At 38.7% G+C, this 22954-nt stretch overlaps 2 protein-coding genes across 3 annotated transcripts in view; both read left to right on the top strand.

Annotated features, from left to right (window-relative positions):
* LOC127860594 (voltage-dependent calcium channel subunit alpha-2/delta-2-like) overlaps positions 1-22954 on the top strand; it is a 60949-nt gene that overhangs the window by 22635 nt on the left and 15360 nt on the right. For both annotated transcript variants that reach the window (XM_052398734.1, XM_052398733.1), the window contains 5 exons: positions 2366-2619; positions 4718-4862; positions 5624-5773; positions 6614-6682; positions 12321-12661. In XM_052398734.1, the coding sequence (XP_052254694.1) occupies positions 2366-2619; positions 4718-4862; positions 5624-5773; positions 6614-6682; positions 12321-12661 (959 nt within the window). The remainder of the gene's footprint in view (positions 1-2365; positions 2620-4717; positions 4863-5623; positions 5774-6613; positions 6683-12320; positions 12662-22954) is intronic.
* On the top strand, positions 20641-22425 carry LOC127860595 (uncharacterized transmembrane protein DDB_G0285607-like). The gene is made up of 3 exons (XM_052398735.1): positions 20641-21003; positions 21700-21938; positions 22235-22425. The coding sequence occupies exons 2-3, from the start codon at positions 21704-21706 to the stop codon at positions 22276-22278; spliced, it is 279 nt and encodes a 92-aa protein (XP_052254695.1). The 5' UTR covers positions 20641-21003; positions 21700-21703; the 3' UTR covers positions 22279-22425.

Here is a 22954-nt window from a genome sequence, read left to right on the forward strand (position 1 = left end):
ATATTAACCAACATGTTTTGAATAAAATTATAAAATCTAACATTGCTACAATTTTTTTGCATTGTATATATGTAATGTTACAGTCTGCGAAATAAGCGCACGCCCGGTGGCCTGGGCGTGTAAATTATAGCTCGGGCCTATTAAAATTGCCATATCGTACGCCCGTCGGGCCAGTAGAAATTCCGTGTTTCAATATTGTTTACATTTTTAAGTGTGATAAACATCATTATTTTGTGAGTACTTCGCGAAGATTTCCGACAGAACTTCGTTCAACTTTGCCTAAAATACGAGATTTAGACGCGTTCCGATTGGTCCATACATTCAACAATCATTTTCGAGTCGTAACCCAGGCCACGTGTTAAACAATTTAGACTGGTTATTTACTATTGGCGCATGTCATGCTGATGTGTTTAATGCTGAAGTAAACTAATTGACGTCCGTGGCTTGCATTTTGGGAATAAACATCGTTTTACTTTGAAACCTTGTGTGTGTGTGTTTATTTCCAATGTTGTAAATCCCTACGCGCATAAGGCTGCATAATGCTTAAATACGTAGCTGGAGCGACGCCTGGCAAGAAACTGCCCTCTACTGATCGTAAGTCAACAAATGACTATGAAAATCACAGAAACGTGAATTTCAAGAAAAGTGTTTAAAAATCAGTGATGAAGGAGAAGCTACTTCTGTAAGACAGAGATTAATAAGCTATGCTTAAAAACACAGCATAAGAAATAAGTCAACATGTATGATAAAAGTATGCTATCTATGCCTTCACTTGTCAAGTAAACTTCTGGAAAATAACTATCAGGTTGCTTGTTTTTCAGGATATGGTTTCTAACAAAGAGGATCTCCAGGATGGCAGTGATGATGAGATGAACGAAGAAGTTGTTTATCACATGTAAAAGACTTATGATTAATAAAGGAGATAACTACCTTGACTTGTTATATTGTGTTGCAATTGTTTTTGCAATAGGCTTTACAGTTAACATACCCTGGATACAATATAACTTTTTAATAGATTATCTGCTATTGAAAGATGAAACCCTTTAGCAGGGTGTATATTTTAACAAATTTACTTTGGGCTAGTAATTTTGCTGCCGGGCTACTTGTCTTCACCATTCAAGTAGCCCGAATGGCTAGTGGATAGTATGAACTATCGTGAAGACTGATGTTATATAAGTAAAATAGTAAAATGTATAATACCTTTGTATGTAATGAAAGCTCAGTGTATTTCAAGATGACAACCTGTTTTGATTGTGTAACTTTTTTTATATTTCATTTTGAAGTATTGTATCAGTTTACAATTTTACTATTATAGCATCCTTAAAAATAAATGCTATATATCCTCATTATAACATTTGCAGACATAACTAGATTTAAGTTTATATTTAAATACTGATTCATTTGATTGGATATGTGTATTAATGTTTTATACTGAAAATCTCTGAGGTATGTGTCTATGCATCACGTATATTAATTAGTATGTATCATTTTTCCATGGCTATATTTTTAGATTAAATTAGCAAAATGTGGCAAATATTCTAACACGTAAAAATTTCACTATGCCCAACTGTATATGCATGATTGAATTTCTACAAGTTGGATCACTTCAGAAGCCCCGGCCCCATATTCACCATTAAAGTCTTAGATGTAAGTCTGAAAATAGAGAAAATTCTTAAAACTGTTTTGTTTTAATAATTTAATTTAATATGACACACATTTAATATCTTCGGGAGGTCACGGGTTTGATCCACACCGTGGGAGCATTCTTTAGATATCCCCCAAAGACACCAAGGACTGGTTCTAGGCCCAGGAAACGGACTCGATAGCATTTATATAAGCCTTAGGCTTCCGATGCAATAGAGCTAAAATAAATATGTTTAAAGTAAGTCCTTTAAAAAATTGAATTAGATTTAAGTCCTTTCTTAGTATATTTAAGTTTGAAAGGATTCATTTCCAAGCCTAAGATACTGATGAGCAGCAAACAGCATAAAACCTGAACAGACCACGAGTCACTCGCAGGCTGTTCTGGTTTGATGCTGTTTGCAAAATGCATTTCCACTTTGCTTCTTATGTGGGAAAGGGTTAATTTCTATCATTTAACACTTATACATGTAGTTATTACCCTTTCCTTAATGGACATCATGAAAATGTTTGTGGTTATAAATAGCCAAGTTTAATGATTGTTGAAAGAAATAAACAGTTATTGCTCTAGATTTATTTACCTCTTAAATTAAATTAATTATTTTCATATTTCAAACAGTTTTCATTTAATCCAAAACTGATATTTTATCTCAAAATTGTCTTAAACCAAGAAGGTGGAATTAATCTATTACAAAAAGCTCCCGATTGTCGTCATTTTCTGCAGACGCGTGTCTTCAGTTACCTGATCAAAGAGGATGCAGAGAAATTCCCGGGCAAGCTGGCATGCAGTCATGGAGGCAGTCTCCTCAAGCTGGTCACAGGCGAAAACCTCATCTCTCAGATGAGTAACTACTTTGAGTTCCTGTCCAGTAACGCCCGCACCACAAAGGCCCTCTGGACATCTCCGTACTTGGACGCCTGGGGGCTGGGGATCATGGTGACCTATGCTATCCCAGTCATCAGTGGCATCACTGGAAGGTTGGTGATAATAACAAACACAATAAACCACTCATTGCAGAATCACCTGGTCATCAGTATAATTACTGTTCAGACATCTCCGTTCTCACGCCTAGTGACCAATGCTATCCCAGTCATCAGTAGGCTCACTGAAAGATTGGTGCATGCTATCCCAGTCATCAGTAGGATCACTGAAAGGTTGGTGCATGCTATCCCATTCATCAGCTGGGTCACTGAAAGGTTGGTGCATGTTATCCCAGTCATCAGTAGGATCACTGAAAGGTTGGTGCATGCTATCACAGTCATCAGTCGGATCACTGAAAGGTTAGTGCATGCTATCCCAGTCATCAGTAGGATCACTGAAAGGTTGGTGCATGCTATCCCAGTCATCAGTAGGATCACTTCAAGGTTGGTGCAGCCTATCCCAGTCATCAGTGAAATAACTGAAAGGTTAGTGCATGCTATCCCAGTCATCAGTGGGATCACTTAAAGGTTGGTGAATGCTAACCCAGTCATCAATAGGATCATTGAAAGGTTGGCGCACGCTATCCCAGTCATCAGTAGGATCACTGAAAGGTTGGTGCATGCTATCCCATCCATCAGTAGGATCACTGAAAGGTTGGTGCATGCCTTCCCAGTCATCATTAGTATCACTTAAAGGTTGGTGCATGCTATCCCAGTCATCAGTAGTATCACTGAAGGTGTTGTGCATGTTATCCCAGTCATCAGTAGAATCACTGAAAGGCTGGTGCATGCTATCCCAGTAATCAGTAGGATCACTGAAAGGTTGGTGCATGCTATCCTAGTCATCAGTAGGATCACTGGAAGGATAGTGCATGCTATCCCAGTCATCAGTAGTATCACTGAATGTTTTGTGCGTGTTATCCCAGTCATCAGTAGGATCACTGAAAGGTTGGTGCATGCTATCCCAGTCATCAGTAGGATCACTGAAAGGTTGGTGCATGCTATACCAGACATCAGTAGGATCTCTGCAAGGTTAGTGCATGCTATCCCAGTCATCAGTAGGATCTCTGGAAGGTTGGTGCAGGCTATCCCAGTCATCAGTAGGATCTCTGGAAGGTTGGTGCATGCTATCCCAGTCATCAGTAGGATCACTGGAAGTGATAAGCAATGTTGCTATTCCACTAATTAATTAGATTCTGGTATGTTGATTAGTGAAGCTTTCCCAGTCATCAGTAGGATAACTGGCAGGCTGGTGACTCATGCTATCCCAGTCAGTTGTTTGATAAGTTTCTCCTCCTTTCCCACCCATTAGTAGGATATTGGTGCATGCTATCCCAGTCAGTTGTGTGCTAAGTAACTCATGCTATCCCACACATTAATAGGATCCCTGGCAGGATGGTGACCTTTGGTGACTTGCTCTAACCAAGTTATAAATAGCATCACTGTCAGCTGTGCGATAAGTTATGTTACTACCGCACGCATTATTCAGATCACTGGTAGGTTAATGATTCATGCTATCTCAGTAATAAGTATTATCACTGGCAGGTGAGTGGTTCATGCTAACCCAGTCATAAGTAGGATCATTGAAAGGTTGGTGCATGCTGTCACTGTCAGTTGGGTTATAAGTTACTCATGCTATCCCACTCATTATTAGGATCATTATAAGAATAATTGGCTTATTGATGACTCACACTCTCCCAGTCATTTATAGGATCACTAGTAGGTTTGTGACTTATGCTATCCCAGCCATAAGAGGGATTATAGAAAATCAAAGGCATCAGAAGCTATCACAATTGGTGTCCATTTGTAACAAATAACATCATGATAGTATTTTCACTGAACATATGTGGGTGGTTCAGTTAAAGTTGTGTAGATCAATTCACCCAGATTGTTTTTCAGCTGTTTTGATGCGTTGTGGAAGGATATTACATTGAATTATTTGATCCCATGACCAAACAATGTCATGTACAACTCCAATGCTCCTGATTCAAAGGTCAAGGTCACAATGTAGCTGTAGTTTCACTTAGTTTAAAATGGGGTGATTTGCATGTTACCTATATACTCTTGCCATGTTTAAAATTGTGATACTTTGCATGTGACCCATGTATTTATTGCATTGTGTGAACTCACTTGCTGGTTGAATTGTGTGTTTCAGAACTATAGGAGTTGTTGGTATAGATGCCACTCTTGACAAGATTGAGAACTTCCTCACAAAGCACCAGTGGGGCACTGTGTACTCCTTCCTTATCAACAATCAAGGGGAGACGATATTCCATCCTAAACTCAAACCAAGCACAAATGTTAGTGATTTTCATTTACTATGGAATTATGTAAAATAGTGTCTGTATTTCATTTACCTAGTCATTACCATAATATACAATTAACTTCTATCTGAAGGGACCAACATTTATATGATAATGGATTTTCTAATTACAAAACCATATTTTTGCTTCTTTTCTCTACCAATCATGTTTTTACCACACCTGAGCACAACATTTCCTTGGTGAGCATCTTGTTATCACATTTCGGCTAACGTTTTTGTCTTCTACTAAACATTGTCTGTTGTGCGTTGTCAATATTTCTAGAGGCATAATATATTACCAAACCTTCATGAAACTTGGTCACATTATTTGTTCTGAAAGTACCTCAGTAGCTTTGGAAATGGTTCATAATGGATCATAGCTTCAGTTTACTGGGTCAAATTCAAGAACAAGCTTGTGAACAATATATTATATTGAATAAAAAAAAGTGACCTGAAAATTGCTTAACATTTGTTTTAAAAATACCTCAGCCAAGTTTGAAAATGGTTTTGGTTAAGTAATGTTATCAATTCACCTTTACTGAAGACTTTGTGTTTTCTTTCACTATAATAAATATGGAAAACTTCTTTTCCTTAGTGAGTCAGTATTTTCAGAGTAGTTTTACTTTGCAGCTAGACATAATGCCAAACATACCCCTGATCAGACTGAAGAATTGCGCAGGATGGTCTAGAGCTATGCTGTCCACATATGTCATAAGACCCATGTTCGTATAATTCAGCTCATGTTAACTTTCTCTTCAGCTTCTAGAAGACCCGATCTTCATCCCAATCCAGCAGCTTGAGCAGAACAAGAAGACTCTGCCTGAGGAGTTCTCTCTCATAGAGGAGGCCATGAGGCAGGGAAAGGAGGGGTCCATGAGAATTGAGCGCTCCATTGATGGAAAACCACGAGTACGTGGTGGTAATGCTCTGTGTTCTTGTATCTGCTTATGAGGGGGATTGAGTGCTCCATTGATGGAAAACCACGAGTATGTGATAGTAATGCTTTGTGTTCTTGTATCTGCTTATGAGGGGGATTGAGCGCTCCATTGATGGAAAACCACGAGTACGTGGTGGTAATGCTCTGTGTAATTGTAACAACTTATGTAGGGGATTGAGCCTACATTGATGGAAAACAACAAGTATGTGGTGGTAATGCTCTGTGTTATTGTAACTGCTTATGAAGGGGATTTGGATTGATACATGAAAATTTAGTGCTCTACTGATGGATAACTTTCGGTACATGATGTTAATGCCATGTGTTATTGTAAAAAATAATGGGCAAGGAGCACTCTATTCACAGACAACACAGGGTACATAATGGTGTTATTGCTCTGTGTTCATGTAATCTATGATGGGCAAAGAGTGTTCCAGTTATAGACAATTCATGGTTCATAGTGTTAGTGCTCTGAATTCTTGTACCTTCTGATTGGAAAGGATGGGGATTTAGTGCCCCATCTGTGGATATCCCATGGTTTATGTACTCTGTGTTCTTTAGTGGATAACCCAGTACATACATTGGACATTGGTGTGCTATCCGTTTTTTTATGACAAACCTTTGGCCAGTCTGGTCATATTTGACAGTGCATATTGTGACTGCTCTGTTTTCTTTGATTTCTAACCAATGGTAAATAGTTGTTACTGCTCCAGTTTCTTGACTTGTTTTTAACAATATTTTCTAGTTCTCGATTGAAAATGCTCCAATACTATGGAAGTCACATTTATGACATGGATCTTGTATATTATTTCCAGACCTACTATTACGCTGGCCTGAACAACTCAGAGTATTCATTTGCTTATGTGATTGCTGACACAGATATGGTAAATTCTCTGATGTTATATTTATATATACACCTTCTATTGTCCCCTACTGGTGAAACCGGAGGGGACCTATGGTTTGCGCTCTGTCTGTCAGTCTGTCAGTCAGTCTGTCACACTTTTGAGTTTTCTGGATCCTACGATAACTTTAAAAGTTCTTCATATTTTTTTCATGAAACTTGAGATATGGACAGATGGCAATATGGACATTATGCATGTCATTTCATTTTGTTCCTACGTCAAGAATTCTGGTAAAAAAAATAATCTGAAAATGTTGGAGTTTCACCGGTAGTGGACTTAAATTGCTTGGCAATACCGTAGTCTTGTTATATTTAGTTTATCTTTGAAAATGATGCTGCATGTTTTGAAAGTTCATTTGCACCATTATTTTTAATAGTATTTATATCCCTAACGAGTCTCAAATTCCAAACCTAACAAGGACCATATTGCAAACCTAACAAGGACCATATTCCAAACCGAACATGGACCATATTCCCAACCTAACATGGACCATATTCCCAACCTAACAAGGACCATATTCCCAACCTAACATGGACCATATTCCAAACCTAACATGGGCCATATTCCAAACCTAACAATGACCATATTCCCAACCTAACATAGACCATTTTCCAAACCTAACAATGACCATATTCCAAACCTAACATGGACCATATTCCCAACCTAAAATGGACCATATTCCAAACCTAACATGGACCATATTGCAAACCAAACAAGGACCATATTCCAAACCGAACATGGACCATATTCCCAACCTAACAAGGACCATATTCCAAACCTTACATGGACCATATTCTAAACCTCACATGGGCCATATTCCCAACCTTACATGGACCATATTCCCAACCTAACAAGGACCATATTCCCAACCTAACACGGACCATATTCCTGACATTACATGGGCCATATTCCAAACCTAACAATGACCATATTCCCAACCTAACATAGACCATTTTTCAAACCTAACATGGGCTAATTCCAAACCTAACAATGACCATATTCCAAACCTAACATGGACCATATTCCAAACCTAACATGGACCATATTCAAAACCTAACATGGACCATATTGCAAACCAAACAAGGACCATATTCCAAACCGAACATGGACCATATTTCCAACCTAACATGGACCATATTCCCAACCTTGCATGGACCATATTCCAAACCTTACATGGGTCATATTCCAAACCTAACAATGACCATATTCCCAACCTAACATAGACCATATTCCAAACCTAACATGGGCCATATTCCAAACTTAACATGGGTCATATTCCAAACCTAAATGGGTCATATTCCAAACCTAACAATGACCATATTCCAAACCTAACATAGACCATATTCCAAACCTAACATGGGTCATATTCCAAACCTAACAATGACCATATTCCCAACCTAACAATGGCCATATTCCAAACCGAACATGGACCATATTTCCAACCTAACAAGGACCATATTCCCAACCTAACATGGACCATATTCCAAACCTAACATGGGCCATATTCCAAACCTAACAATGACCATATTCCCAACCTAACATAGACCATTTTCCAAACCTAACAATGACCATATTCCAAACCTAACATGGACCATATTCCCAACCTAACATGGACCATATTCCAAACCTAACATGGACCATATTGCAAACCAAACAAGGACCGTATTCCAAACCGAACATGGACCATATTCCCAACCTAACAAGGACCATATTCCAAACCTTACATGGACCATATTCTAAACCTCACATGGGCCATATTCCCAACCTAACATGGACCATATTCCCAACCTAACAAGGGCCATATTCCCAACCTAACACGGACCATATTCCAAACATTACATGGGCCATATTCCAAACCTAACAATGACCATATTCCCAACCTAACATAGACCATTTTCCAAACCTAACATGGGCTATATTCCAAACCTAACAATGACCATATTCCAAACCTAAAATGGACCATATTCCAAACCTAACATGGACCATATTCAAAACCTAACATGGACCATATTGCAAACCAAACAAGGACCATATTCCAAACCGAACATGGACCATATTCCAAACCTAGCATGGACTTTATTCTTACCTCGAAAGGAATACAGACCATGTTTTTTTCCTTATTAAGTAAACAGTTTTTCCTATACATTGAGAAAATTCCTTATTTCAAAGCAAATGTTAAAGGATGTCATGGAACTATTATCAACAAGTTGATGAAAAAAAAATAGTATAAAATATAGTACAGCTAATTTCATTCTTGTTATTATATTAATGCTTAGTGGAAAGCATGGTTAGATAAATTAGAAACATGACCTCTTACTGACTGCACAATGTGATAAAGGTATAGTAAAGTTGTATTGTTAACTTATCATGTTACAGTTTTGCTTGCCATTTTATATTATTTACTTACCATACATCAAACAGTAAAAGATCAGTAATGAGCCATGTAAATAATAATTCAAAGCTGATATTGACCAGATACTTTAGAAACAACTTCTGTTTTGCCTTTAAACTTATCTTAACAATCGTATGAGCCTCGCTCTGGGAAAATAGAGCTTAATGCATTTGCATTAACAGTTGTCCCAGATAAGCTTGTGCAGTCTGCAAAGGTTCATTTGCATTAAGTGTTTCCCAGATAAGCTTGTGCAGTCTGCATTTGCATTAAGTGTTGTCCCAGATAAGCTTGTGCAGTCTGCATTTGCATTAACAGTTGTCCCAGATAAGCTTGTGCAGTCTGCATTTGCATTAACAGTTGTCCCAGATAAGCTTGTGCTGTCTGCAAAGGCATTAAGTGTTGTCCCAGATAAGCTTGTGCAGTCTGCAAAGGTTCATTTGCATTAAGTATTGTCCCAGATAAGCTTGTGCAGTCTGCATTTGCATTAACAGTTTTCCCAGATAAGCTTGTGCAGTCTGCATTTGCATTAACAGTTGTCCCAGATAAGCTTGTCCAGTCTGCAAAGGCATTAAGTGTTGTCCCAGATAAGCTTGTGCAGTCTGCAAAGGTTCATTTGCATTAAGTGTTGTCCCAGATAAGCTTGTGCAGTCTGCAAAGGTTCATTTGCATTAAGTGTTGTCCCAGATAAGCTTGTGCAGTCTGCAAAGACATTAAGTGTTGTCCCAGATAAGCTTGTGCAGTCTGCAAAGGTTCATTTGCATTAAGTTTTGTCCCAGATAAGCTTGTGCAGTCTGCAAAGGTTCATTTGCATTAAGTGTTGTCCCAGATAAGCTTGTGCAGTCTGCATTTGCATTAACAGCTGTCCCAGATAAGCTTGTGCAGTCTGCAAAGGCATTAAGTGTTGTCCCAGATAAGCTTGTGCAGTCTGCAAAGGTTCATTCGCATTAAGTGTTGTCCCAGATAAGCTTGTGCAGTCTGCAAAGGCATTAAGTGTTGTCCCAAATAAGCTTGTGCAGTCTGCAAAGGTTCATTTGCATTAAGTGTTGTCCCAGATAAGCTTGTGCAGTCTGCAAAGGTTCATTTGCATTAAGTGTTGTCCCAGATAAGCTTGTGCAGTCTGCAAATGCATTAAGTGTTGTCCCAAATAAGCCTGTGCAGTCTGCAAAGGTTCATTTGCATTAAGTGTTGTCCCAGATAAGCTTGTGCAGTCTGCATTTGCATGAAGTGTTGTCCCATATAAGCTTGTGCAGTCTGCAAAGGTTCATTTGCATTAAGTGTTGTCCCAGATAAGCTTGTGCAGTCTGCAAAGGTTCATTTGCATTAAGTGTTGTCCCAGATAAGCTTGTGCAGTCTGCAAAGTTTCATTTGCATTAAGTTTTGTCCCAGATAAGCTTGTCCAGTCTGCAAAGGCATTAAGTGTTGTCCCAGATAAGCTTGTGCAGTCTGCATTTGCATTAAGTGTTGTCCCAGATAAGCTTGTGCAGTCTGCAAAGGTTCATTTGCATTAAGTGTTGTCCCAGATAAGCTTGTCCAGTCTGCAAAGTTTCATTTGCATTAAGTGTTGTCCCAGATAAGCTTGTCCAGTCTGCAAAGGTTCATTCGCATTAAGTGTTGTCCCAGAAAAGCTAGTGCAGTCTGCAAAGGTTCATTTGCGTTAAGTGTTGTCCCAGATAAGCTTGTGCAGTCTGCAAAGGTTCATTTGCATTAAGTGTTGTCCCAGATAAGCTTGTGCAGTCTGCAAAGGTTCATTTGCATTAAGTGTTGTCCCAGATAAGCTTGTGCAGTCTGCAAAGGTTCATTTGCATTAAGTGTTGTCCCAGATAAGCTTGTGCAGTCTGCAAAGGTTCATTTGCATTAAGTTTTGTCCCAGATAAGCTTGTCCAGTCTGCAAAGGCATTAAGTGTTGTCCCAGATAAGCTTGTGCAGTCTGCATTTGCATTAAGTGTTGTCCCAGATAAGCTTGTGCAGTCTGCAAAGGTTCATTTGCATTAAGTGTTGTCCCAGATAAGCTTGTCCAGTCTGCAAAGGTTCATTTGCATTAAGTGTTGTCCCAGATAAGCTTGTCCAGTCTGCAAAGGTTCATTCGCATTAAGTGTTGTCCCAGAAAAGCTTGTGCAGTCTGCAAAGGTTCATTTGCATTAAGTGTTGTCCCAGATAAGCTTGTGCAGTCTGCAAAGGTTCATTTGCATTAAGTGTTGTCCCAGATAAGCTTGTGCAGTCTGCAAAGGTTCATTTGCATTAAGTGTTGTCCCAGATAAGCTTGTGCAGTCTGCAAATGCATTAAGTGTTGTCCCAAATAAGCCTGAGCAGTCTGCAAAGGTTCATTTGCATTAAGTGTTGTCCCAGATAAGCTTGTGCAGTCTGCATTTGCATGAAGTGTTGTCCCATATAAGCTTGTGCAGTCTGCAAAGGTTCATTTGCATTAAGTGTTGTCCCAGATAAGCTTGTGCAGTCTGCAAAGGTTCATTTGCATTAAGTGTTGTCCCAGATAAGCTTGTGCAGTCTGCAAAGTTTCATTTGCATTAAGTTTTGTCCCAGATAAGCTTGTCCAGTCTGCAAAGGCATTAAGTGTTGTCCCAGATAAGCTTGTGCAGTCTGCATTTGCATTAAGTGTTGTCCCAGATAAGCTTGTGCAGTCTGCAAAGGTTCATTTGCATTAAGTGTTGTCCCAGATAAGCTTGTCCAGTCTGCAAAGTTTCATTTGCATTAAGTGTTGTCCCAGATAAGCTTGTCCAGTCTGCAAAGGTTCATTCGCATTAAGTGTTTTCCCAGAAAAGCTTGTGCAGTCTGCAAAGGTTCATTTGCGTTAAGTGTTGTCCCAGATAAGCTTGTGCAGTCTGCAAAGGTTCATTTGCATTAAGTGTTGTCCCAGATAAGCTTGTGCAGTCTGCAAAGGTTCATTTGCATTAAGTGTTGTCCCAGATAAGCTTGTGCAGTCTGCAAAGGCATTAAGTGTTGTCCCAGATAAGCTTGTGCAGTCTGCAAAGGTTAATCAGGGACAAGACTTTCCGCTTTTAAAGTATTTCCTCTTTAAAGGAATTTCTTCTCAACAAAAATACAGTCTAGGCGGAAAGTTTTGTCACTGATCAGCCTGTGCTGACTGCACAGGCTAATCTGGGATGACACTACGCACATGCATTAAAACCAGTTTTCCCAAAAAGCTACTCAGTTGTTTTTGTCAAACTACATAAATCATACTAATTGTATAAATGTTCTTGTAATTTATAGGAGTTCCTGAGATCTCAAGAACCCAGCGACCGTTCTTCCTACAAGACAAGTTATTTTAACCTTCTGAAGCACTATAACAGCTCCCAGGCTAAAGAAAAGCTTCCGAGCGGAACGTTGGAGATAATTGACATCAAGGAAAATGAACCAAAATATCCTGGTCTGAGAATCTCATATAAATACTCTACTATTTTCCTTGCCCCGATGTCATATTGCGATCCTATTGAGTATATTTATGATGATGATCTGGACATGAAGACGGTTGATGCTCATCTATGGATCAACAGCGATGAGCCCGACCTTGGTTGTGAGACAGGGAACCAAAAGTTTGAAAAAGGCGTGAGGTAAGTGGGATACAATTAAAATACTGTCATGTGGAGCATCATTCTGATTAGGTATCAATAATAGACAATAATTGTGAGGATAATATCTTAACATCCACCATTTTGATTTTGGATCCAATATTCAGCAGGTTGCACAGATCAAGGTGTAATTGTAGGGATTTTATTACTAGTTCTAATGATTAGTTCAACATGTATAATGTGCAAAGTTTGTTATGTTTCTTTTGCATGTCAGAGTATTTCTTTGAGGAAACACTCCTGCATAATTGTTTCATGCTTGTTCAGAGGGGGTAATCATGTGACAAACAAGATGGCAACGTCCATGCCGAGACAGGTATTTTTCACCATTTTATACCCTTTATAACTTGTATTGATTGTTTAAATGCTTCTCAATGTCCAGCCATATAAGAAAGACAGTGATAAGCGTTTATTTCATATTAATATTTGCTCTTTATTTTGACTTTACTTGCTGCTCATTTTCTTAGCTGGAGCTGTAATTTTGTGACCTGCTAAGAAATTTCGCAACAAGTAATTTAGTCGAGATTTAGAGCAAATGTTAATATGATTTAATTGCTAATCACTTTCTTGCCGATAATTGGCTGGAAAGTGAGCAACATTTAAACAATTAATAAAAGTAATAAAGGGTATAAAACTGCAAAATACCTCTCTCAGCATTGACAATGCCATCTTGTTTCTCACGTGATTTCCCCCTCTGTTTTAACATGAATAAAAAATATAATTATTTCTCTTCAAGCAATGCATAATCAAAGCAAGAGCAAAATCATTTGTGAGGGATTATGACTCAATTATCACAATAAGTGAACCAATGGTCATACAATGCGCAATTATTTAGTTCAAGATTCATTTGTTGGTATTCTTTGGTTACATTTGTATATGGAAATATGGTAATGAAAAAAGCAGCAAAATTGAAGGCCTGAACACTGTACAAAAAGGGTGGTAGTATCCACTCCATGTTTGTGTTTTTAACTTGGTGATCACTTTAGAGAATTGTAAATAAAATTGATGACTTTACCTACCTAAAACATAACCTTTGGTTAAATTGATCCCTTTCTGGATATTTAAATCCAAAGTGATTATCATCTTGTATAAAACTGGATACCAAAATGGTTATTGTTTTCCAAATTGGTCAAAGTTAGGAAGCATAAAAAGCCCAAAATGCCCTTATTATCTGTAACAAACTTTTTTGCAAAAAGAGTCATTTTAGACAATATGTTATGTAGTGTTTAGGAAAATATCTGAAATAGTATGGAGGCGGTTGTAAATATGTAATTTTGCGTTCTTTCTTTGGATTAAGATGACTGAAGTCAAATACATCAGCTAAATCTTATCCAAAACTTAACTAAAACAAATTTTCTTAAAATAAAATTCATTTTAATTATTATATACTTACCTGCTATCTCTAGCTACACCTTTTCAAGGTGGGTTATCTCATCCAGAATTTAAGCAAGCCCCGGGAACCGTCCACCATCATAATGAAAGTAGATATGTAGGTCAGGTTAAATACAGTGCAATGTAACTTAACCCGAAATCAATACCCTTTTAATAATGATATGAAAATATTAATCGATGAGCGGGGTGGGAGGTGGGACTTACCAATAGCAGGTAAGCATTTAATAATTAAAATGAATTTTATTTTAAGAAAATTTGTTTAAATGTCATAAATACATTACCTGCAATCTCTAGCTGATCTTGTAGCTGCGGCGGGAAGGTTTGCTTCTATTTTCCCATCACAGCAAAAACCGTATTAAGGTTTCTTATCCAAAGATATTAGAACTATGTCCTCAAATAATCTTCGTTAGTACAGTATTGTACTTTAATTATTGGATGGCGCCAGCACACTTACGCCATAGAAGAAACCACAGTTTGAGCAACCACAAGAGGACCCAACATATATAATTTGTCCTGTTGACACTCAAGAGAACGAAGATAAAAAGAGGAAAAGGTGGTCGGAATCCACCAAAAGGCAGCTTGAAGCACTTCAGAAAGTGAAACATTATTAATATATGCCCACGAAGCCGAAAGAGCTCTTAATTCATGCGGTCTAATCTTAAAAAAGGATAAAGCCCTAGATGAGAAAGAAGAGTTAGCCTTCTCAATAGTCGAGGATACCCAACGAGAAATACTAGTAGATGACACAGGCACATACCCGCCCTTTTAACGGAATGAAATGTTTTTTGCGAGAACCTTGAATAGACTTTACTCTTTTAAGATTGAACTTCAATGCCATGACCGGTCAACGAAGTCTATCATCATCTTCAAATCCACAAGGATTAGAACGACTTGGAACTTTGAAGGGTTAAGAAGCCATAGAGGGGAGTTGATTTTTAGCAAGGAATCCTGGCTGACATAACAACGTAACAGATCCATCTGAGGTATCAAAAGAAAGAGCATGAATTTCACTTCTCTGTTTGGCTGAAGCCATAGTAAGAAGGAAAGCGGTCTTCCAAGTTAGGAACTGTGAAGAAGCTTGATCCAGAGGCTCATATGGAGCCTTAGTAAGAGAATCAAGAACACAAGCCAAATCCCATTTAGGAGCAAGTGACCAAGAAACAGGACGTTTAAGTTCCATAGCTTGAATCAGTTCCGAAATCGCTGAATCAGCACAGACTTGTGATGACTTACTAAAAGCCAATGCATGCAAAATCATAGATCTGTAACCTTTGATGGAGCTAAGAGAAAGTTTCTTATCATCAAAAAGATAGATGAGAAAATCCGCTATGTGTCTAGCAGAGGGATTGAGGGAATCAATTTTCCCTCAAATACACCAATTAGAGAAGAGTTTCCATCGAGCATCATAGACTGCTCTGGTTGACTTTTTCCTTGCAGAAGCCCTGACAGACGTGTAAGTGGAACATCAGGAGTATGCGACACAAACTCACCCTGATTTTCTCCAATATTTGGGAGTCAGAATGGGTGGGGGATAGGCGTAGGCGTCCAGTTGGTCCCAATCAAACGAAAGCGCATCTATTGCCCACGCTGCTGGATCGTAAACTGGACTCACATACAGTGGAAGTCCATGGTTGTGTCTGGTCGCAAATAGGTCGACCAGAGGATAACCGAACATAAGACATATATGATTGGTCACTTCTTGATGAAGTGTCCACTCCGATGGAAGTAATTGGTGTTTGCAAGACAAACCATCCGCCAGGGCGTTGTTGCGACCTGGAATATATTTGGCCAGAGATAAATGTTGAGCGTCTTGAAAAGAACAAGTAATTCCCTGGTTTCCAGATACAGGGGGTGAGAATGTGTTCCCCCCTGTGCTTGAATGTAAGTCACAACTGATGTGTTGTCTGTTTACACCATCACACAAGAGTCTCAAAGATGTGACTGGAAATGAGATACAGCTAGAAAGACTGCTTGCATTTCTAGATTGTTGATATATAGATGTGACTCCTGATGAGACCACAACCCTGAAACTATCAGGCTGAGTGGTTCTAGATGAGCACTGCACCCTTCCTTGCTCGCATCCGTCATTAGATATAAAGACGGTTGCGGAGGAAGACGGGGAACTCCTGCCAAGAGAGTCTCCTCGTCTAGCCACCACTGAAGATGAGGTATTAACTTCAGAAGAATTGGAATCTGTGAAAATAGATTGTTCGGAGACCATCTCCAACAAGCTGAGAGGTAATGCTTAAGAAGATGAAGAAACAGACGTCCTAACTGCACAAAGTCTGCTGCTGAGCTCAGGATATCGTTGAGACAGAGGAACTCTTGAGCTGTTATATGAGATTGGGACAAATCCCAATTGACCTTCGCCAGAAGGTCTGATAAACGCTGTCGTGATACTCTGACCCGGTTGATGTGGGTCAAGAAATTCATTCCCACAAAAGTGAAATCTTGAGAAGGAATGACGTCTGATTTGTCTGCATTTAGAAAGAGCCCTAAGGATAGAAGTTCCTTCCGAGAGAATTCAAGATGTTGCTGAAGCAAAAGACGATCGAGCTGGTGTAAAAGCCAGTCGTCAAAATATTGAAGAAGAATTCCGTGAAGTCAAAGGTGTACTCCGACCGCTGCCATAAGCTTCGTAAAGACTAGAGGATCTGTTTCCGACCCAAACGGCATCGCTCGGAACTGGTAGACCTGGCCTCGAAAGGCGAAGCGTAGGTACTTCCGATAGTTGTGATGTATAGGAACATGGAAATATGCCAGATCCAATGACACCCCCCAGTGCAGGGGTTTGATGGAATTTTGTATGAAGGAAGGAGTCTCCATCTTGAAAGTTGGTTTGAGCAGATATGTGTTGAAGACTGGTCTCCAGGAACCATTTTTCTTTTGAACAAGAAAAAAGACGACTTGTAAAATCCTGGAAAATAAGGGTCTATAACCCTTTCTACCACCCGTTTTTCCAAGAGACCGTGAATGGACTCTGGAATATGTGGATGTGAAGATACCAGTTCCATGGTGACGCGAGAAAGTGGAGGTCTGTTTTCGAATTGAACAGTCAGGCCTTTTGTAACAAGAGAATAAACCCAAGCGTCCGCAGTTCTTTGGAGCCATCGATTTAAAAATATGGAAGTCTGGCCCTGACTGGTATATCCGGCATCGGAGGAGATGGCGGTAGAAAGGGTTGGCCCCTAGGGCTAGTAAGGAGGAGGTCCGCCCCTGCCGAAAGGAGGTTTGAAATTCCTCTTATCCGGCTGAGGTTTGCTCTTTTTCCTAAAATTCTTAACAGAAGACCTCTGAGAAAAGGAAGGTCTGTTATTTGAAGATGGTCTATAAGGAACCGACCGTGGATATATCGAAGACCTTTTAGAGAAAAGATTGTTTCTCTAATCCTTCTTAGCTGCTGGAACAGCAGGTGGCCTTGAAGCTGGACGATTAAAGGACCCTTGGTGTTGTCCAGAGTTGTTTCTAGCTAAGGAAGCATGAAGTTGATCATCTTTGTCTGTTGTGATTGCGTCTTGTACCCTTCCACCAAAAAGAAATCCTGATGATAGCGGTACCGCACCAAGAGAATTCATACCTGGTTGTAATAGAAAATCTTCAGGTAAAGATGAAATGATAAGATCTCTACGAATCCCTAGCATCTCAGACATCGAAGACGCAGAATTATGTGAAAGGGACAATGACGTTCGTGATAGATGAATTAAGGAACCGAGTCCGACCAATCACAAAGCAACTGTAAAATGGTTGCTAACATGAAGGATATCTGGTTAGATAGACCCAATGATCTGTGTTCTCTCGATTTCCAATGTTCCAACATGGAGTAAGGAATAGAAACAGAAGTTATACTACTAGGCATAGTAAGTTAAAGCTTGTTGATGTCAGGATCCTGAACTGGTACTTTGAAGAAATCCAAACTGGAAGTTGGATCTGGTACAGGAGGCTTGTAGCATTTATTACTAACTTCATAATGCTTAGGATCAAACAGATCCTTAGGCACTTTCCACAGTTCACCTCGTTTAGGAATTGTTTTATTTGCAGATTCCAATGATTGAAACACACATAAGGCAGTAGAGCCAATAGGCAGACATGGAACTGAAACTGAACTCCCCTTAGTCACCCTGTTGGGATCAAAGTTACAAACTAATTGTTCAGTAACTGAGATAGTAGAATTTGAAGACAGTTAAGCAGGTCATGGACAGTATTCATCATCAAGAGTCTTGAACATCAGCTCATAGATCTGATTTATAGATGCCAACTATTGATTAGTGTCAGTATTAGAATCTTCATCTGAACCAGCCTCACCTTCTTCAACACCAGCAGATGTATAGAATCTGTGGAAACAGAAGTGGTGATAATAGGAAGATTATCCTGCACCCCATTGTGATTATTAGGCAAAGACGAATGACCATCCACAAAGTCAACAAAATGATAATTTAAAACGGAAGACGCTGGTATATTATCAGTAGTGAACAGTACAAATTGTCCGAAAGAATCTTAAACCCATAAAGTGTCCGGATTCGACGGAGTAGCAGCAGGGTGTACGCTACTAGGTAATGCAGCAGATACCTGTGGTGCAGACAAATTAGCCGTAGTGGTGAGATGAACACCAGAACTCAAGGCCTGAGAATTAGTACCAGTCACTGCCACATGTGTTGATGTCAAACTGGAAACTGGAACTGGTACATTAGGTATAGAGACATTGGAATCAGAAACAGGATAGTACTGAGACCCATAAGGATAGTCGGAACGACAATGCCTACATGAAGCTTATCTACGATGTTTATCCCTGCAATGCCGACAACTAGTTTGACTGCGATGGGAATTATGTCTCCTAGAGTAGCATCTCCGTGAGCGTGAAGATGATCGGTAACGACCATGTCGACGCCAGGAATGAGGACTGCTCGATAAAGGAGAGAGTGTCCGACATCTACCCCTTGTGTACCCGTCTCTAGATTTGCCACCGATTTCCACCAAATGCCACCATTTGCCATGTAAAAGTGTGGCAAACGGTGAAAATTCGATGGAAAACGATGGAAAATGGTAAAATGCCATTGTTTTCCACTAATCGATGGAAATCAACAGTGGCATTCGATGTAAAACGGTGGAAATTTGATGGCAAACGGTGAAAAATAGGACTTTGTCATTTTTTGAAGTGGAAAATGTACATTTTGAATAGGAGAAAATGGCTCTTAGAAAATTTTGCAAGAAAACCTGAGTGGCAAACGGTGGAAAAAAAACTTAGAACATTTTCAAACAAAATGCTCTCTGACAGAACAGAAAACGAAAAACAGTTCTTTTAATTTAAATTGAATGTTCATATAATTAAATGACATTTTCCGCAATTCCATGCGGAAAACTAGTAAAAATATGCAGAAATATGCGGAATTATGAAGAAAATATGCGGAATAATGGGGAAAAAGACTGAAATGTGCGGATATTTGATTTTTTATGAGATTGCGGATGCTCAAGAAAATTTGTCCGCATATTTTTGCGAACATTTGGTTTTTATAGGCGGAAAGTAGATTTTTGTTTGCACAAAGCTTGATTTTGTACACGGAAAATACACTTTTGGGGAAAGTTAGGACTAGTTATTTCAGGCTATTTCAGAAGTCAGATGTGTGCGGAAAACACTGTTTGTCATTTTTACAAGTATTCTAGACATAGGCATTAAAAAACAAATCTGAGTGCTGTTTCTTGTTGTAAGAGCAGTAGCAGTTGCATTTGTAGTTGTATCAGTGGTGGTGGCGGATGTAGTGGTATGATGGTAGTAGTAGTAGTAGTAGAAGTATTAGTAGTAGCAGAGGCAGTAGCAGCAGTAGTATAGCTAGTAGTAGTAGTGATAGAAGTTGTAGCAGTAGTAGTAGTTGTAAACGTAGTAGTAGTAATAGTAATAGTTGTTGTTGGAGTTGTAGGAGAAGTTGTTGTTGTATCAGTAGCGGTGGTGGTGGTGGTGGTGGTGGTAGAAGTAGTAGTAGTAGTAGAAGTAGTAGAAGCAGTAGTAGCAGTAGTAGCAGTAGTAGTAGTCAGTGGTGTCGTCGTTGTTGTCATTGTCGTCGTAGTAGTAGCAGCAGCAGCAGCAGTACAAGTAGTAGAAGTAGAAGTAGTTGCTGTTGTTATTGTTATAGTTATTGTTGTAATAGCAGTTTTGTAGTTGTTGTAGTATCAGTGGTGGTGGTGGTGGTGGTGGTAGTGATAGTAGTAGAAGTAGTAATAGTTGTAGTAGTAGCAGTAGTAGTTGCAAGTAGTAGTAGTAGCAGAAGTAGTAGTAGTAGTAGTAGTAGAAGTAGTAGTAGTAGTAGTAGTAGTAGTAGTAGTAGTAGTAGTAGTAGTAGCAGTAGTAGTAGTAGTAGTAGTAGTAGTAGTAGTAGTAGTAGTAGCAGTAGCAGTAGTAGCAGAAGCAGCAGTAGTAGCAGCAGTAGTAGCAGCAGTAGAAGCAGCAGTAGCAGCAGCAGCAGCAGTAGCAGCAGTAGCAGCAGCAGCAGTTGTTGTTGTTGTTGTACCAGCAGTGGTAGTTGTTGTAACTTGCAAAGCAATTTCTACAAATAAAAATTTCTTAACCCTGTTCAAGTTACATACACTCTCTCTGAATATCAAACTACAGCAACTACAGCTGAGGTTTACAAACTATCTGATAACCACTGTGTGTTGTTGGCTTAACAGCCTTTTCTGATTGGCTGAATTCAAACACAGATGGTTTTCCTCTTGGTTTGAAATACTGGCCGGTACACATGTTAGAAAATATACAGGTTTAACTTGTTGTTAAAATGAAACTAAATTAATTTCACAAACAGTAGAGATGAGTTATTCCATTACCAACAATTTCTTAAAATAATTATGTATAATTAATATCATTTGGATAGTGACATGAAGTGTTGTTAAAGAGTGATGAATACAGTGTTTCAGCAGTCTGTCTAGGAATAGAACAACAACTAAAGGTTTGTGCTTTTCATAATATTTCTAAATATTCCTTAAAATTAATGCTTCTTATGTCATCATTGTAGAATTTTTTTTTTGATGTGATATTTATGGCAAATATTAATTTAAATGATGTAATACGAATTTACAATAAGTGCAGTTTGCAGCTTGATTAAGGAAGTAATTAGACCTAATGTGTAGAAATTAATAAGGTTGAATGTAGTATTGGAAGTTTATCATGCTAGGGAACAGATGCTTAAAGGGAGTTTTGTGCTGTGCATGATGAGCACTCAATGCTCATTAATAATGTTAATGTTTATAATAATAAATTAATTAATTAAATTTTTATGTTTCACCGTGCATTTTCATACCAATAGAAATTAGAATTAAACATTATTATAATTGTAGCAATATTAAATTTGTACTTATCATTCGAACAAATTAAGTTAAAATAAAAAGATAATGTGTTAAATATATTTTGTCATAATTTTGTTTAGTTTTAATCTAACCTGAGCAAAAAGTGATCATTAACTTGGCTGGTGTTCTACAGACTGAGCTATCCCGCAACCTGACAATTTATCTACTAAATTGACTTATTCAAAACGTGATATAAGATCAAAATTACATTTATTTGAGTAACCAGTAGGACTTCAATATTAAGGGTAGATGACTACAGATTTATTGATTTCTATGGTTTGTCATACTTTTTTCGACAGCTTGATGGCCGACTTACAGAGCATTAGCAACAGTTTCAGCAGCGACTTCTCCAACAGCAGCAACTTCTCCAACAGCATCAACCACTGCAGCAGCGAAAACAACAACTCCAGCAGCAATCAACCCAGCAGCAGCAACAACCACCCCAGTAACAACAACCGCAGCAAAAACAAATCCAGCAACAACAACCAGATCCTCAACCAGATTGTCAAGACATACCTGTCAACAGGACATAATTATGGTGGGTACACAAAAGTAATTATTACAAAAAGTATATAACTTAAAGCTACAGTATGCTGTGGCAAACTGAAGCATTAGTTATTGCTTACTGATCTCAATTCACTTATAACAGATTCAATCAATTTTATCTTTACTCTGTAATTTGTAAAATTATTATATTTATAATGTCTTATTATGTCACAGAAAAGTGCTGGTAAAAGAACAAATTTTCTTTGAGCAAAAAGGAAAGTAAGCCTTACTAAGGAATTCAAACTTTGTATATAAAGTTACAGAATTTAATGTAAACATTTATTTCAGGCCCAGCTGCTATTAGACATCACTGGCATAACAGATGCCAGTAAGGCTGCAAAGAAGTTGTTCCGCCGCCTGTACAGGGAGGAGTGAAATAAAACGAAGGACTGTGAAACACTAGAGTACTTGAAATATTCTGTTTTGTTAAGAGTGTATATATCCATTGTCTACTTCAAATAATAAATTGTTATACATTATTTCTTTACCTAATTTGTATTTTATTTATCCTTTTTTCAGTTAGGTGACATTCAAACTGAGAATGCAAAGTGCCATCAATATCCGTAAAACAATGACTAATTGTACATCTTGCTCCACCATTTGCCAACGTCTGTGGCAAACGGTGTAAAATATTACACCATTTTCCACTGGATGGCAAACGGTGGCATTTTGTCCAAATTCTCCACCGTTTGCCATCGTCTGTGGCAAACGATGTAAAATTTTACATCGTTTTCCACTGGATGGCAAACGATGGCATTTTGTTTCAATACTCCACCGTTTGCCATGGTCTGTGGAAAACGATGTAAAATTTTACGTCGCTTTCCACTGGATGGCAAACGATGGCATTTTGTTTCAATACTCCACCGTTTGCCATGGTCTGTGGAAAACGATGTAAAATTTTACAGCGTTTTCCACTGGGTGGCAAACGATGGCATTTTGTTTCAATACTCCATCGTTTGCCAGAAAATGCCACCAAATGCCATCGATGATGTAAATTCTTCACTGTCC

The sequence above is a fragment of the Dreissena polymorpha genome, chromosome 15, assembly GCF_020536995.1.
Source record: "Dreissena polymorpha isolate Duluth1 chromosome 15, UMN_Dpol_1.0, whole genome shotgun sequence".
NCBI lineage: Eukaryota > Metazoa > Mollusca > Bivalvia > Myida > Dreissenidae > Dreissena > Dreissena polymorpha.